Source organism: Rhipicephalus microplus, chromosome 2 (assembly GCF_043290135.1).
Source record: "Rhipicephalus microplus isolate Deutch F79 chromosome 2, USDA_Rmic, whole genome shotgun sequence".
Taxonomy (NCBI): domain Eukaryota; kingdom Metazoa; phylum Arthropoda; class Arachnida; order Ixodida; family Ixodidae; genus Rhipicephalus; species Rhipicephalus microplus.
In genome coordinates, this window is record NC_134701.1 from 122,936,261 (window position 1) to 122,952,195 (window position 15,935).

General features: G+C 42.3%; 1 protein-coding gene across 2 annotated transcripts in view; it reads right to left on the minus strand.

Moving 5' to 3' along the window:
• Positions 1-5,397: 5,397 nt before the first annotated feature.
• LOC119169769 (uncharacterized) overlaps positions 5,398-15,935 on the minus strand; it is a 33,220-nt gene continuing 22,682 nt past the window's right edge. For both annotated transcript variants that reach the window (XM_075886743.1, XM_037420790.2), the window contains exon 12: positions 5,398-5,818. In XM_075886743.1, the coding sequence (XP_075742858.1) occupies positions 5,646-5,818 (173 nt within the window). In that variant the 3' untranslated portion in view covers positions 5,398-5,645. The remainder of the gene's footprint in view (positions 5,819-15,935) is intronic.

Below are 15,935 nucleotides of genomic sequence, written 5' to 3' on the forward strand. Positions count from 1 at the left end.
GTAAAAAAAAAGGCGGCCTTGCGCGCGGCTCGTTCATCAAAGCGGCTGCAAACAACGGAGGCTCTGCAGCAGGAGCACATGATGATATTAGTTTAAGCACATACGTACGCTGTGGTTCCTGCATTTCTGAGCAAGCCTTATAGCATGCGTGCCGCCAGCATGGTCGCCAGCCACCCCGCACCGCACACGTGCAGGGACCCCAAGCATGCACGACTACCATGCAAAACCTACAGTTGCGAAGAAGGGAGCAGTAAGACGCCGTGGTATATTGATGAAAAATGGCTTTGGGAACTTGAGAAAGGTATATTGGTGGATTTCACCTTTTCTTGCTTTTTTTTTTTTCAGAAGCTATGTGTCACACTGTTTTCTTTTACCCCTTCTTTCTTGCACGTGGCACATCGGACGAAAGCCACCCAAGCATGCATATGTTCAGTTCGCTCGCTACAACTTGTGCTCTGCGTCTGCTGCACAAAGGTGCATCGGTAGTGCGCTTCCGAACAGACCACAGGCATCGCTGAAGTGCCAGCCGAACACGATCCTCACCGACCTCCCGAAAAAGATTCCGCATCGAGATTCAAGACACGCAGCAACAGCACTGGAATCCTCGAATACATCCAAAAAGGAGGCGATCACTCGGCACATACCGCCATCAGATGCATTCATCGATTATTCATCACTGAGGATGCTTCAGTCGCGAAACTTGAGCACCCGAGTGACACTGTGAATCGGTAAGCGTAGTTACAATGCAGTTGATCCGTAAGCTGAGAATTTTACTACACCTGCACTGCGTTGAGCTGTACATATTCCTTACAATCAATACCACAAAGCTTATATTCAATATTTACAGTGCACTTTCATATTTGTAGTCTGACAAGGCTCAAAGAAAGTTAAATATATGGGATATTCTGTTCGCATTATCCAGAAAATCCTCGGTTGCAGTTCTTTACCTGCTAAAGTTGCCAATGCGGCTTGTTTGTATCGCATTTACTGATTACTCAGGTAAAAAAACAAAAACAACAATGATTGGGGCACAAGAAAAGCACACTGCACCAGGTGTCGCCGTGTGTCTTTCTTGTGTTCCTTCTTTTTTTTTTTTTGCTCTACCATATAAGTCATATTCTTATTAAACAGCATTGTTTGACTGTCAGCCGGCCGACACGTCAGCACCAAAATCACTAAACGGAGCTGAAAAGCTAGAAAAAAGTATTTGCCAGACATCCCTGTTGAGAACTATGTTACACCTTGTTTTATTCAATTTCTCGTTTATTTTGAAAGTGCACTGCTTCATCGAACGGTTTGTTGGCCTTCTCAAGGTTTTTCATGGTGTCCAGGTCGAAACACTTAGAGATTGTTGTCATCGTCATCTCATTGTATATAATAATAATAATAATAATAATAATAATAATAATAATAATAATAATAATAATAATAATAATAATAATAATAATAATAATAATAATAATATTATTATTATTATTATTATTATTATTATTGTTGTTGTTGTTGTTTTTGTTGTGTTGTTGTTGTTACAGGTAATATAATATATAATAATTATTTAGTACGTATGTGGTACTTAAGCTTTATCTCAGGTTTCAATCCCCCCAAGAGAGAAATCCTGGGTGCGCTAATGCTGCTCTGCGCTATTAAATAAACAGTGAGTCGGCGCTTATGTGCGTGTGATCATTTGTATTTTCGTCAGCTTTCATGCACCGATATAAATCTATGTACTGGAACAAAGGCGTTCACTATGAGGAAATCAACACTCGCATGTGTCCCAACATGTTGCTCTAATGTTGTGCTGTGCCGTTGTGCACCTATGTTTCATGAAGCTGAGATACTGTCAACATATCCCAATCAAACCACATGAGAAGTAATTGAGGCTTATATTAAAAAAAGGATGAGGAATAAATTGACATGCCTTATATTGCTCCACATAATACTGAATTGCATTTCCTAGATAGAACACTGTCTTATAATTTCTTGTCTTGGAACACTTGGTCTGGTTCAATTTTTTTTTCTTGTTTCAATATGTAATGCTGGCTGCTGTTTCTTTTGCTTATTTTGTTTGCTTTAATGAGGTCACAAGAGTGTGAGGCATGTAGCACATTTTCTTTTTACTTTTCCTTTGATGTGCTTTCAATAAGCATTCAGTTGCGAGTCAGCACAGTGGTGTGTCCCTCTCTTCTTTTTGTCCGTGTCGTTACACTGTTTAAAAACTTTTCAAGTATTGCCTGTACAACTGATGTACGAAGGTTCAATGCCCGGCATTGATGAAGAAAATGGTACGGTGGCATTGCACAATGCCAAAGAAAGAAAGAAGGGTAGCACACATAGGTCGGCAAACTCACTCGTGAGTAGACTGGCTCAGACTCGCTCTGATTCAAACAGAGTCGGCTCTGATTCAAATCAAGTAATATTTTGGTGAGTTTGAGTCGTAGCAAGGGCTGTTGAAGGAATTTTCAGTGAGTATGAGTGAACCCAGCTTCAGAGTCAGAGTGTAGTCCCTTTATTTTTGCTGACCTATGGTCCAATCTACTCATCTTCAGCATTACTATGAGCCTAATATTCATGTTCATATTCACATTAACTCACACGTATTCCAAAGCAGTATCGTTCATATTGTAGTGAACAATGCGAGACGACGACGAAGCAGCCAGGAAGGCAAGCCTCTGACATGCCTTTACAGTAAAAACAGCCAACCAGCATCACCTTAAATTTTGACTGCCTCCTGTGCTTCTTTGAATCCTCGGACCCATTGTGACAAGAGCACCTTTGTTTAAAAATCACAACTATCAGCCTGCGTCCCATTGACTGTCATGCTAAGTTTTACCAAGTTGGTGGCAAATTTCACATACATACACACACCCACATCATTTCTCGAGCACTGTTATCATCACATTCGGTACTAGTCCAACAAGCCCTATGTGAACATGCTCCCTTCAGTGGCTGTAGCTTCCTTTGTAACAGTCAGATGGAAACGTGGCAAAATGCACTTTGTTGCCCAAGCCGGCAGATATGTGCGCTTTGTAAATGCGGCATACTAGTACCTGTGCCACTTGGCAAGCTATTCCGAAAGTTCGCTTCTTTTTTACTACATCTCGTGTGTCTGTCAGCTTTTAAGGAATAATATTAATTGTAGGTGAATTCACCAAGTAAAATGCCAGCAGATCAGTTGCACATTTATTAAGTCACTACAAAGTCAAATGAGGATCACTTCAAGGAAACATACACGATCATGCAAGTACTCTTCATTTATATAACATATTTATCTGGCTGCAAATTACAGGTGCATATGCGTAAACATTGCAGTATTTATGGGATTGCCCCTCTTGATTTGACGAGTCCATGTCAGCCTGCTTTTCACATCAGTGGCTTTGTGAAATGGTACCGTGAAACACTATTCCAAGCTGTAGACACAAAGAGTGGCTTGAAATAATGCCCTCAATATTGCTATGTACCAGAGGCACTGTGCTAAAAGGATGACAGAAGATTAAGTGGTGGGAGCGCTTCATATCGGCAGCACTGCTTGCTTAACAAGTTATAAATACATATACGCTGAAGCAAAACTGCGATTCAGCCTAGGTGGAGCATCTTCGTCACGAAGTTTTCGCGCAAGCACAAGGGGACAAAAATGAGACATACAAACGTGTTTTTGAGTGAACGTTTCCAAAAAATAAACCAGTTGGTGAATTGCACCCCTTCTTGCTTCTCATCTTTGTACTGTATGCTTGCGCAGTAGCCTCTAGATGTACATATATACGTATTCCCTCAAGTCTTTATCTTCCGAGTCCTATCTTTCTCATAACAATATATATAGTACAGTAGACTTAAGACAACATATCAACCCACGTTGTGGTGTTTATTGTTTCTCAGTGTGGCAGCGACCCTCTGCTTGATGGCCAGTGAAATGTTTAGACGTAAGCCAACATATGTTTACTCATTATCACGCAACGCGTGTGCAATAATAGGACAAAATGTGTTGCATCCTGCAACAGTTAGTAGCCCCTTTTCATTGTCAAAGCATTTTTTCGCAAAGCACCAATGTACTTGGGCAGAAGTGAGATTATAATTCATTCAGCACGCGATAGATTAAAGGGACACTAAAGGCAAAAAGCAAGTCGGTGTTAATTTCTCAAATAGCGGTCAAAAACCTCTTAGTGCAACTTTCATGCCAATAAAATGCTCATTTTGAAACAAAATCACGTTTTAGTGGTCTACATTGTGTTAGCACACTTCAATTCACCTGCCTGAAAACGGACCTCCTGATGTAGCAGTAGCCTTACCCAACATCAGCCATCTTTACTGCATGATGGCCGACTCCAGTAGCAGTAGAGTCAATGTAGGGAGAGCCACAGCAACAACAATGGCCACGGAGTAATTTTCTGCTTCCTTAGTTTAACTGGGCCCCGCTAGACGGCACCACCACTCCAGCCTAACCACACGAAAATGGAACTCTCGACCACACGTGCCATTCCCCATAGTAACGCTAGGCAGTTGTTTGTTCTTTTTTTTTAAACCAAACAAAAATGAACACACAACATTTTATTACGTGTTCTGATGCACACAAAATTATTTTCTTGGTTCAGCTAGTTTGATTACCCGTGATTAATTGCAGTCGGGCGCTTTGATGTCAATGGGATCATTTTTAAAATGTCCCAGTCGTAGCGCATGTGGTGTCACACATTTATTTTAATTTAACGGTTAATAGAGCACTGCTGTTGAAAATATGGCCGTTTTAGACATTCCCAAAGATTGATATTTCACTCTGACGAAAATTGTTATTTGCCTTTAGTGTCCCATCAGGATAGGACTGTTTCTTTTTTTGTTTATTTTAAAGCCCAATCGGCGTGCACTTGTTAGTGTGCTTGCTTCGGACATTTTGTAAGCAGGCAATTGGCTTTGTCTGCTGCTGTTAGTGGAATAAAACTTGATATTCAGCTAGAACCAAAAAGATGGCAAGTATTTCTTGACATGGAAAAGCAAAAAGTTCGAATTCACCAAATTTGTGCAGTGGTGCAATTAAAATTAAGTGGCCTCAAAATACGTACATTGAAAACATACCAGGCAAGGTAAAACCTTAAGACTTGTTTGAATTAACCAGAATTTTGAATTACCAATTTCTATCATTCAGTGTCTACTATAGTTCTACTTGAAACATTGTCTTGATGGAACCACAAGTTGTACAGGCAACATGCAAGCGACCAATCTAGGTGCCAGGCACTGTTTCATTTCAATACTACTTGCTCAACAGATCACAAATACAGAACTTCACTGCACAGATGTGAAGCAATGTTTAATTTGTGACAATCTTCAGTGCATTACATTCCGGCATTAAGTAGCAGGGACTCTAGTTATGCTGTATCACTGTAATGATGTAAACAAGAATCAAGCTCACAGTTCAGTTTAATTCACTGTATTTTTATTGTTCACATTCTTCATGTGCTTTTTCACCAAATTTGCAGCAGCTCTTGAGTGAGATTTGTCCGTAGCAAAAACTCATGCTTGCCACACTTATAGTAACAGATGCACAGGTATAATGCTCCTATGTAAGTTGCATAATGCCTATAATGTTAACATGACAAATTGGCATGTCACTAAAGCGTCCCGCTGCAAAAAGTGCTGATCCTTTCTGAAGCCTTTTCCTGCTATTTCTTTCCAAAGAACGATAGCAATGACTGCTGCTTCTTATCTGCCGACGCTGCCGCCTTCTTTTTTCCAGCTGGTTTCTCTGGAGCAGCCTTTTCTCTCAAATTCTTGGGAAGGGGATCTTCATCATCATCATCAGACTCACTCACAAGTTCCTTTACCAGCTTGGTTACTGCATCAGAAAACATACAGAAACATAAAATTTTTTAATGTATTAATGGCAAATGTGAAGGTATGGCAACAAATATTTAACACTTCAAGCTGTAAAAATCACACAGCCCTTTTGATGACATCTTCAACCAACTATATTTATTTGGTCACCGCTACAAACTGATATTCAGTTGCAATTTACAAAAAGAACAGTTCATACATGTAGAGTTCGGAGTACTCATTAACCCTTTAAATTATGGACAAACCACACTCATTTAGGCTGCCTGTAACTCTTGAACGGCCCGCTCCAACGCGACCATTTCGATATTGTTGAAAAGATCTCGCGTGGGGCTTTTTTTTATTGCTTGGTCGGGTAACACTGAGCTTGCCACTTTCTCGAATAAAAAGAAAAAAAGAAAGGCGTAAGACGTCATTGGCCACTTCCGATCACGTGGCTAAAATGACGTTGTCTAATTGGCTTGGGGCACTGTATTTGAAAACATGGCTAGTTGAGACGCCATTTTAGTTTGGGTTACGATCCTATGACGAACGTGCTTGGAGTACCGAGAAAGTTCCACTCGGTGTATCAGATTGCCTGAAGGCGAGCCACAAATAAAAAAAACGTGCCAACAGCACGACATCATGGGTTTCTGCAAACGATCAGCGGGTGAGCCTCGTTGCTTCAGCACCCAATAACGGCGATGGAGGTGACTGCGGTCCTTTCCACAAAGGCACGGTATCGCGCCGCTCTGCAATGAATGAGCAAGCGACTCGCGGTGTCAGGACATCCGACATTGTCGGGGCAGGTAATAGCGGTCCTCAAGATAAGGGTATGCCGTCGCCCAGCTTTACAAGCGATAAGCAAGTGGCTTGCGACAATGCAACTGGCAGCGATCCGCCCAAGAATGACAGCACTCTTCGCGCCGACTCTAGCCTTGTGCCAGTTCACACTGAAGCTGTCACAAGCAACGACATAGCCCAAGTGAGTGCTCGTGAGCAGGTCATGCCTGAACGACTTGAGTCGACACCGACGATAGCACGAAACACTGTAGTTTTCATCGATGCAAGCGAAGCGTCATATCAGCCTCCACTGCATCTTCGTATTTGATGGTCAACTTTGAGATCCTGATTGGGCTGCTGGCTGATTCCCTACGGTGCAAAGAGAGGTGCGAAGTATGTGGCGGGTGACCATGTTGCTAGTCACGGGAGACCATGACTGCGGCCTCGCTAAGAAACTGATACTGAAGTGCGACTGTTGTGGCGAAGTGACGCCGGCATAGAACTCAAGCAGAGTCGATGGTGAAAAATTGTGCAATGCACTTGAGATAAACATTTTATCCACGCGTGCAATGCTCTGTAGTGGGAACAGCCAGACATTAATGAATGATGTTTTCACTTCGATGTAACTGTTTGGGAAGGGACTGCACAATAAAAGGGCAATAGTTTTTTTTTTCATCTGGTTCCCCAAAGTGGCATTTCTGATGGTGTCGTGTTGGAGTAACAATATCTTTGGGTGTACTCAACCAGTTTTAATAATTCTTTTCTTCTCAAAAAAGTGGTGAATTGACAAGTGCAGTAGGAATAGTACATAGTTATATAGTATTGAAGAAAATTTATAAAAATAATTTTTTGAAGTTATCGAGTTTTACAAATAAATTTTAAATGCTCAAACTTTATTCGAGATTGTTGCAAAATATGCATTCTTGTCTAATTGAACCCATATATTATCGTCGATCACTGTAGTGTTCATTGGATTTCCAGAATTATTTCTAACCTGCTTTGAAATGTTTTTTCTTGTGTTCTCGAAACTGCATTTCTGATCATGGTGTAGTTTTGGAGTGATGATATCTGCGGTGGTACTTATCCTATCACAGTGATTCTTGTTTTGTTAAAGAAGGGGAGAAATAGGAAGTGCAGTAGGCATAACATTTGATTGAATAACATGAGATATGTCTTCAAAAAGTAATAATTTGTCCAGAGTGTTACTAAAGCATTTTGCTTACAAACATTTGACATGCAGTGACTTTGGCCCGGATCAATCTAGAGTATTCATTCTTGTAGCACTGCAAGCTCTGACTATACAGCATCATTTTCATATGCCACTGTCTTTTATCACTGCCAGCACTCAAGAGAAAACTCACCTCCAAATTTGTCAATGCAAGAAACATGAATTTCTCAATATTTTGAAAAGTACTTGTTGGACAGAAAAAAATTGCATATTTGAAATCAGCAGGTCAAAATGCATAGATGATGAAATTTGATCAAAATTCATCCTTGAGTAAAAAACAATTTTTTCGAGTGGGGTGTCCTCTTTAAAGGGCTGGGAGCGTGCCAACGGATCTATGACTTACGGTTACGTTGCTAATACACGGGATTTTGAAACGAAAACTTGCACACAGGTGCGCGATGATAGAAAGAATACGGAAATCACACTTTATTAAAATTCGATTTCTGGACAAAAACCATGTCTCCCCCCTAAATCAGGAGTCCAAAGCACACAGCCCGCGTGCCACATGTGGCCTGCCGACCTCTGGCTAGTGTGCTTGACTCTTTTCGTAGGTCATTCCATATCAAGTGTACACAGTCAATTTTCGACCATCGCCGATCATGCTGAAAAAAATCGTGCAGGTATATGCAAATGTGAAGAGTAGTTATTGAGGCGTTATATTTCACAGAAAAATTCTGTGTTTGGCAGAGGGTGCTCCAAACTTGGGGCATTGGGCACCAAAAGAAAACTGTGTCACGCCAAATAATTTATATATTACTGGTTTGATTAAGTGATATGAGACAATTTTTTCATTGATTTCAAGGCACTATTCTTTTGTGATAGCTGATTCATTTGTGTTTTAATTTTCTTTTTCACTTTGGGGGAAAATTGCAATATGCTGCATGTTTATTGTTTTTTATAAAAAGTGCAAATTTCTTCACCAGTAATATTTTTATACTATCTGCTTTATATGCACCTATATTAAATGATAAAGATAGTTTAGGAGCAAATGAAGCAAAAATATTGGCAAAATATTGTGGCAAAGTTGGGAGAAACAGCATTTTGACTCATATTGCGGCTTAATTCTTACAATGTAGCAGTCAAAGTAAAAATATGGTTCTTATATTGTCGCATAGTCTAGTTTGTCAGTAAGATAGGCAGAAAGATAGATATTGTTTTAAGGGAGATAAAGGTTTTCTATCTGAACAAACACAAGGTAGTATAAAGCCTGATTTTGCTTTACCTTCAGTGCAAAGCATGTCAGGGCGAGGTTCGAGAAGGGGCTTTTCCGCAGCGAATAATGCATGTCACACAACTCTTTGTCACTTGTCTTTAGAAATACTGCAGTATATAATGTCAGCATGGGGTAGCAGTGCTTTCCTCACGTAGCAGTATCTTCCCCCTTGGATCATCAAAGGGCAGGTTATTTTGAACCGCTTCATAGCCTCAAGCAGCAAAATTATAATGCAGTTAATGGCCTGCAAAATATTATTGAGTCATTGTGTTTGACATATGATAGTTAATACACATGGTGCAGAAGACTGAGGTGCAAAAAACATATCGTGAAGCAGGATATCGTGAAGCAGTCTTCTGCACCAAGTATGCACCAACTAGCCCAAAAACAAGTCCTTTTTTTAATACACATGGTTTTGATAATAATTAACGACATATTTGAAGTATTTTCCATATAAGCTGTTTTTATTATGTTTCAGGTATAGGCCGATGCCTGATCACTTACCACTGGTATGCGTGATGAAACAATGTATTCTGGGTGCACATGTTCAGAGAATTCAATATCGTGGCCATCGTCGAAATGCTTTGTCCAAAGGACAGCATCAATATTGTTAGAATTCTGGTTCCATACTTTTTTCAGAAAAGACTAATGGCAACATTGGGTCACATTTTGTACAAACTCCCCCCCGCCCCTTGCTTCCAGTCCTACCTCCTTTACAATTCTAGCCCTTGCAGGGGTAAATTTGCAGGACTGCGGCCATACAAGTGGGGCGAGTTTGAGACCCCTGCTTTAAAGTTTTGTAACATAAACATACGGTAGTGCAACCAAGTCCCACACGGTCAACATCATTTGCTTATGGCAGCGTCTGTACATTTAAAAAATGAAAATTTTGCTGTTCTTTCGTGTCCAGCAAGTGCTGTCACCGAGTGGCGACACAGAAAATTTTTTTTCCTGCTGTTGACCTTCTGTTTCTGTTGAAACGTTTTGTTTAGGCATGGTTCAAGCCAGTGTGCTGAGTATTGTTTGCACGCCCATGTCTATGCAGCAGCTAGATTGGTTTCATCTTGTAAGCAGTTTCCACTTGATGCACTTATTGAAACTGATTTATGTGCAGTTTTTAATTTCTTGGAAGCTGACCGCTTCATCTTAGTTTTGTAGGAATACGTTGAGACGTACACATAAGCCAAACAATTAATGTGCCAAACAGCAACGAGACAGCAGTCAGTGGTCTCAAAAGAACCAGCACAAGCCTTATCCACAACAAACATCTTCAGAGTTTCTCCAGCAATGCCCGTATTTGCCACTACAATGACTTCCTTGTGAAAAAAGAGCCATCCTGGCGACATATGGCACAGGTAGAACTAACGAGTCATAGTGAGGTTTGAATCGATCGACGTGCACAGTCTCGCGCCCTCATCACCGTATATCCGTAGGTGGCTGAACAGGCTCAACAATGTAGTTGACTGGCGACGTCTGGCGCAGGACCCAGTAAGGACCATCATACTTGGATATGAACTTTGAAGAGAGGCCAAGGACAAACGATGGCTCACCGAGTCACACGATTGTTCCAGGGGCGTAGACAAAAAGGATTAGCTTTGGAATTGAAAATTTTGTCGAAGTGCCCTAAAAAACAGATGGACAGGAGAGGCTGACAAGGACAGTGCTTGCTCTCACAACTGAAGTTTTATAAGAAAAAGAATTCAAAGCGGTAACATGGTTTTTCGCGCATGTGCATCAGAACAGGGTGCAGCGGATACCACTCGTATCGGGATTACAAAATCGTCCATATTATGTGTCATTTATTATATCTTGCAAGTGCTAGGTGCCCAGATATGCATATTCTTTATCATGCAGCACAATCATAGCTTGGCTAACACAGTCACGTCCCCTCTTTCGGATGTGGTAAGATTCCACTATCTCACATGTTAGCTGATCCTTGTGTCGAAATAATATTTCTGTTTCTTGAAACACAGGGTAACATCCACAGTTTTTACAGCAATCTGTAAGATGTTCTCTAAGGCGGTCGTTCGCATCTGCCTGACTGGCCTATGTAGGCTTTTCCACTAGAAAAAGGTGTCATATATACCACTCCCTTTACACGCTTCGCGAACATGTTTCTGTGATTTACGGAGCATGCTTTTGAACCTATGGGCTTATTAACACGTGGACACAAGCTTGCTAGTTTGGGTTTTGCCGAACACTTCAAATTTACGCTATATCTATTTCCAGCATGCTTTAGGTTGTGTGCGAACTTGTGTACATATTGCATGACAGCCATTTTCCCTCGCTTCTTTGTCTCCAAACTGGATCTTTGTTTTTTGCCCTTTATTTCTCTGGCTAGGACCGTGTACACTGAGAAAATTGACTGTTTCGGGTAACCTGCTTTCTAGAATTTTTCCACCTGACTTTTGAAACTTCCATTGATTAGATGCCCACACGATTTCTGTAAAGCCGACATAATACAATATTTCACTATTTCCCTCTTTACCAACTTTCTGTATTCTAGCACAGGCTTAGCCCTTCTTGGTTGATAACACCAGCAAATGTGTTCCCTACCAAGTTGCAATTTTAAATCCAAGAATTGCAACTTGCTTTTTTTGGGGAGGCTGCTCGGTAGTGAACTCAAGGCCTATGCTACTTTTCTTAAACACCTTTAACATGTCCACTACTTCTCAGAAAGTATCAGTGCCATGTGTGAATATTGGGAAGTCATCCACACACCTGAAGGTATGTTTAACAATTCCAGAAATATGCTGCTCAATTCCCCTGTCAAACTTAATCAAAAATATTTTGCTAAGAATAGGTGCTACTGATGAACCTACAGATATTCTAGATCGCTGGATGAAAGACTTACTTTCTCATGAAACAAAAGTAGACCTTAAATAAAATGGCAGCAGCTCTAGGAATGATGCTCCATCCGTCCGGTGGCATGTATGAGGGGCACAATGATTGTGTGAACGTTTTTGACAAGCGCGAACGTGGTTTTCTCACTACTCTAGGGTTTTCGCATCAATTCTCCAGTTTTAATTATGTAAGACAAATTTATTTCCTGTCCACTTCGCGGCACAGTTCTCCGGCCACTTAAGCAGCGGAGCGAGTGAGTATCCGAGTGGTTTTTTTCGCTCCCTTTGATGTCAAGTGTTAACGCACCAGACCAGCAGCATCAGTGACAAAACTGCGACACTTTATTGAGAGACAGTGAAGAAAGGAAAGTTCAAGAGAACATTATGGACTTTTTTTCTGCAAGAAGCAGTTGCTAATAAACTCCTTGTTCATCTTCAATATCATCCTTAACTTGTTCTCAGTTTGTACGAATTCAGGATAATTCGAATATTTTGCATGCTCCCTTCGAATTCGTATCATCGAGATACAACTGTGTTAAGACACCTATATTTACCACAGAATCTGATGCTGCCATCTTTTTTTTTTTTTTTTCACCACTACAACTGGAGAGGCTCAAGGACTGTTTGAAGGTTTTATTACGCCACGTTGAGGCATATTGTTCGCCTGCTCATTAATGGCACATCGGTCGGCATAAGAGACTCTTTATCAATATCGACGCTGGCACAAAGGTGCATGGCTCCTGGTGTCGATGTGGTGATCTATGGCAGACGTGCGACCCAAGGAAGGTTGACTAAGGTCGAATGACATCCTGAAGCGTACGAGTAGTGCCAAGAGTTATGTACACTGAGAAGCGGAGAGTTCAGGGTCAATTGATGGGTGGAATGCTTCAAGCGAGGAAGTAATAGTGGTATCTGGAGTACAGGTGTTGACGTGAGATAATGGCCAGCCATCAGGTAGGTGACTGGCATAAACAGAACCGATTTCCTCAAGGTGGCCAATGAGTTCGTTACAGAATAAGATGGCTGGAGAAGAATGCGGGTAATTATATAGAAGGCGTCGCGTGAGTTTTCTATGGTAACTGCGAATGGGAAAAGGAAGCTTTTACAAGAGTCGAAAGCTTCGGAGGGTATAAAAAAAGAGCGACAAAAGAAGGCGCATCGCTGCAAGAGAGTGGCACAGGAGCAGAGGACAGAGAAATATGAGTGTCCACAGCGGTGATGACTCAACTAGATCATGCATCACACGTAAGCGTTTCACACAGGGACAGTTCACACATTGTCGACAACTCTAGTGAACGACTGCATGATGAGCACAAAGGAAGTCACAGCCCAAGATGATGTCCGCGAACACAGGGAAAACACAACCAACTCGACTAGATACAAAACGTTCTGGATGACGAGCCAAGGTGTGCACACCATGGAAGATTGGATGTGGTGTGTAGTTGCAGTACGGAGAGAGACGTCGAAAAGCGGTGTCGTAATCATCTTTAACTTGTGACACAGTCAACCACTAAGCGCGCAGACGTGGCAGCACCAATATCAATGAGTGCTTATTCAGCTACCCCATCAATGTGCACAGTGATTTCATTAGAGATAAAAATAGAGGCCTTGAAGTTTTCAATATGTGCACAGCTCTTGCCTCTAGAACTGCGATGGTCGGTTTTTCGCTAGGACGAGTGGCAGTCAATCATTCATCGGAGAAATGAAACTGAGTTGTGGTGAGGGCAAGCGACTCCTGTCGAGGCTGCAACGACCTGGCGGCGACTGATGCGACGTGGAGTGGGACGAAGTCGAATTCGATGGCTCAAAACGAAAGGAGCCATAACTCGCCTCACCAGCGCTTGGGTAGTAATCATGTCGACAGTAACGCGCTACATGGCCTGGGAGATGGCAGAAGTAGCAGATTGGCCTGTTGTGCGATGTGTGCCAAGGACTAGTGGATAGTTGGGCAGGATGGCAAAAAAAAAAAAGACAGCATATCCACGAAGTGAATAATGATGAGTGGGGCGAAGCTTCGGAGGGTTTTGTCGGTAAGCCGTGAGTACTCCGTCCGTCTTTCCATCCGTCCGTTTGTCTGTCCACCCGTCCGTTCGTCTTTCTGTCCGTCTGCACCTGCTGAGTGAGTTATAGAACTATGCAGTCACATACAGAGAGAGACAAGCATGTACAGACCCACAGCTTTAGGAACTTCGCCCTTAAAAGCAGGTGGGTGGGGACGAAGAGGCGGCTTCGTTGCATAAAAGGATTGAGACAGTCGAGCAGGATCCCAGACGGGTGGTAGCAACAGCGATGGTCATCTCGTGACCCCAGCGTAAATCAGAGGTGCTGAATAGGCGAAGAATGGTATGTGGGAGGCAGAGCATCAGAAACTTGCTCTTCGATAGCCTTCCGTGTTGAAGTCAGCCTGTGCGCACTGGTTGGAACGTAGGGCACGAGAGACAATTCGCGAACTGCTGGATCTGCTGCATTAGCGTGCTCTATTCAGCGAAAACAGCGGCAAGGGTTAATGCAGATGTGGTGGTCATGTCAAGGCTTCGAAGTCGCGCAGAAACGCATTCTCGCAGCAGCTCTGACAGTACTCAGTCACCTGGGCAACAGTTTGGGGTTTCTTACAACAAGCATGAGAAACGCGTCGTCCTGGATACGATTCATAATGTGCCGAATTTGGTCAGTGTCGGAAATTTCAGGTCATTACGACGGGAGAGGTCCAGAACATCCTCCATATAAGAGGTTAAGGTCTCATCAGAGCGGTGTGCACAGCCGGGCAAGCCCTGTTCGGTGTGGAGCTTACGAACAGCGTGTCGGCCAAAGACTTCTGCGAAGCGCGTCTTAAAGGACGACCAAGTGGGAATGTCAGAGTTAACGTTGTCAAACGACACCTGTGCTACACCCACGATATAGACGTGTAGGTAACCAAGCTCGTCGGAGTCATCCCACTTATTGTGAGCGCTTACTATTTCATAACTGGGTCAGCCAGTCTGCGGCGGCTTGGTTGTCAGTGACGTTGAAAATCACCGGATCTCGCTGTTGTGGCATGCCGGAACAGGTGACAGGTGGAGTTATTCCGGCGACAGGAGAAGTTAGGGCTGCAGCTGGCTGGGTCATGTCGTCAGGCTATGGCGAGACGGGGGTCGAGGTAGAGTCTGGGAACGGAGTTACAGGTTGAGGAAACCAGCACTCTCCACCAATTGTAAGAATACATTAAGACTTCCAGGCAAGGCAACCGATTTCTGCGCCGAACAGCAACGACACAGCAGTCAGTGGCCTCAGCAGAACCAGCACGAGCCTCAGCTACAACAAATGTCTTTTTCTTCGATCCTCCAGCAATGGCCGTATTTGTCATTACAGTTCATTTATTGCCCACAGGAGCAGAATTTTAGCTGTTCAGAGGCGGGTGCTAGTTTATACAAATGATGCTATTGTATTTGAAAAGTGCAACCGTGCCTGCCCATTTTCAGCCTTGAGATTGGCAGAAATCGCTAGCCTCTCAGTGAAGATGCCAGGAATGGTCACTGGAAGCAGCTTTTCACAGTTTAATGTCAGACGCAGAACTGCAGTTTTCTTGCATCCACTTATATGCACATTGATGATGGCGTGGTGTGTGCTGGCTTTTTTGCTGGGAGTAAGTACAGTGGCGGTTTCTTCAATTTGAACAACTGTCCAAATGCCAAATTTGAATCAAATTCAGTTAATATTATCCACCGAGACAACAAAACACTAATCAATTCAAAAGTGGAGGATATTTTCAGAAGTGGGAACAGCAAGAAGATTCTGACTGGTACGCAGGTGGTAGTAATCCGAAGTGCGCATTTTATAAGCCTGTGCGACATGCTTAATTCAATGATCATCGATTCTGATTATTAATGTGAGCTTCATTCTCAATGATATTTTCAATATCCATTAATAAACAATGCATTTACGCCTACGTTAAATTTTTGTCCTCTTTGGTGGATACCCTGAAGATTAAGGTTTTTTTTTTCAACTGGCAACTCTTTTTGAGAATATAAATCTACAATAAAACTCTCATACCCATGCTTTCCCCAAAGCAGCACCTTGGCAAACAATGTTGAATATC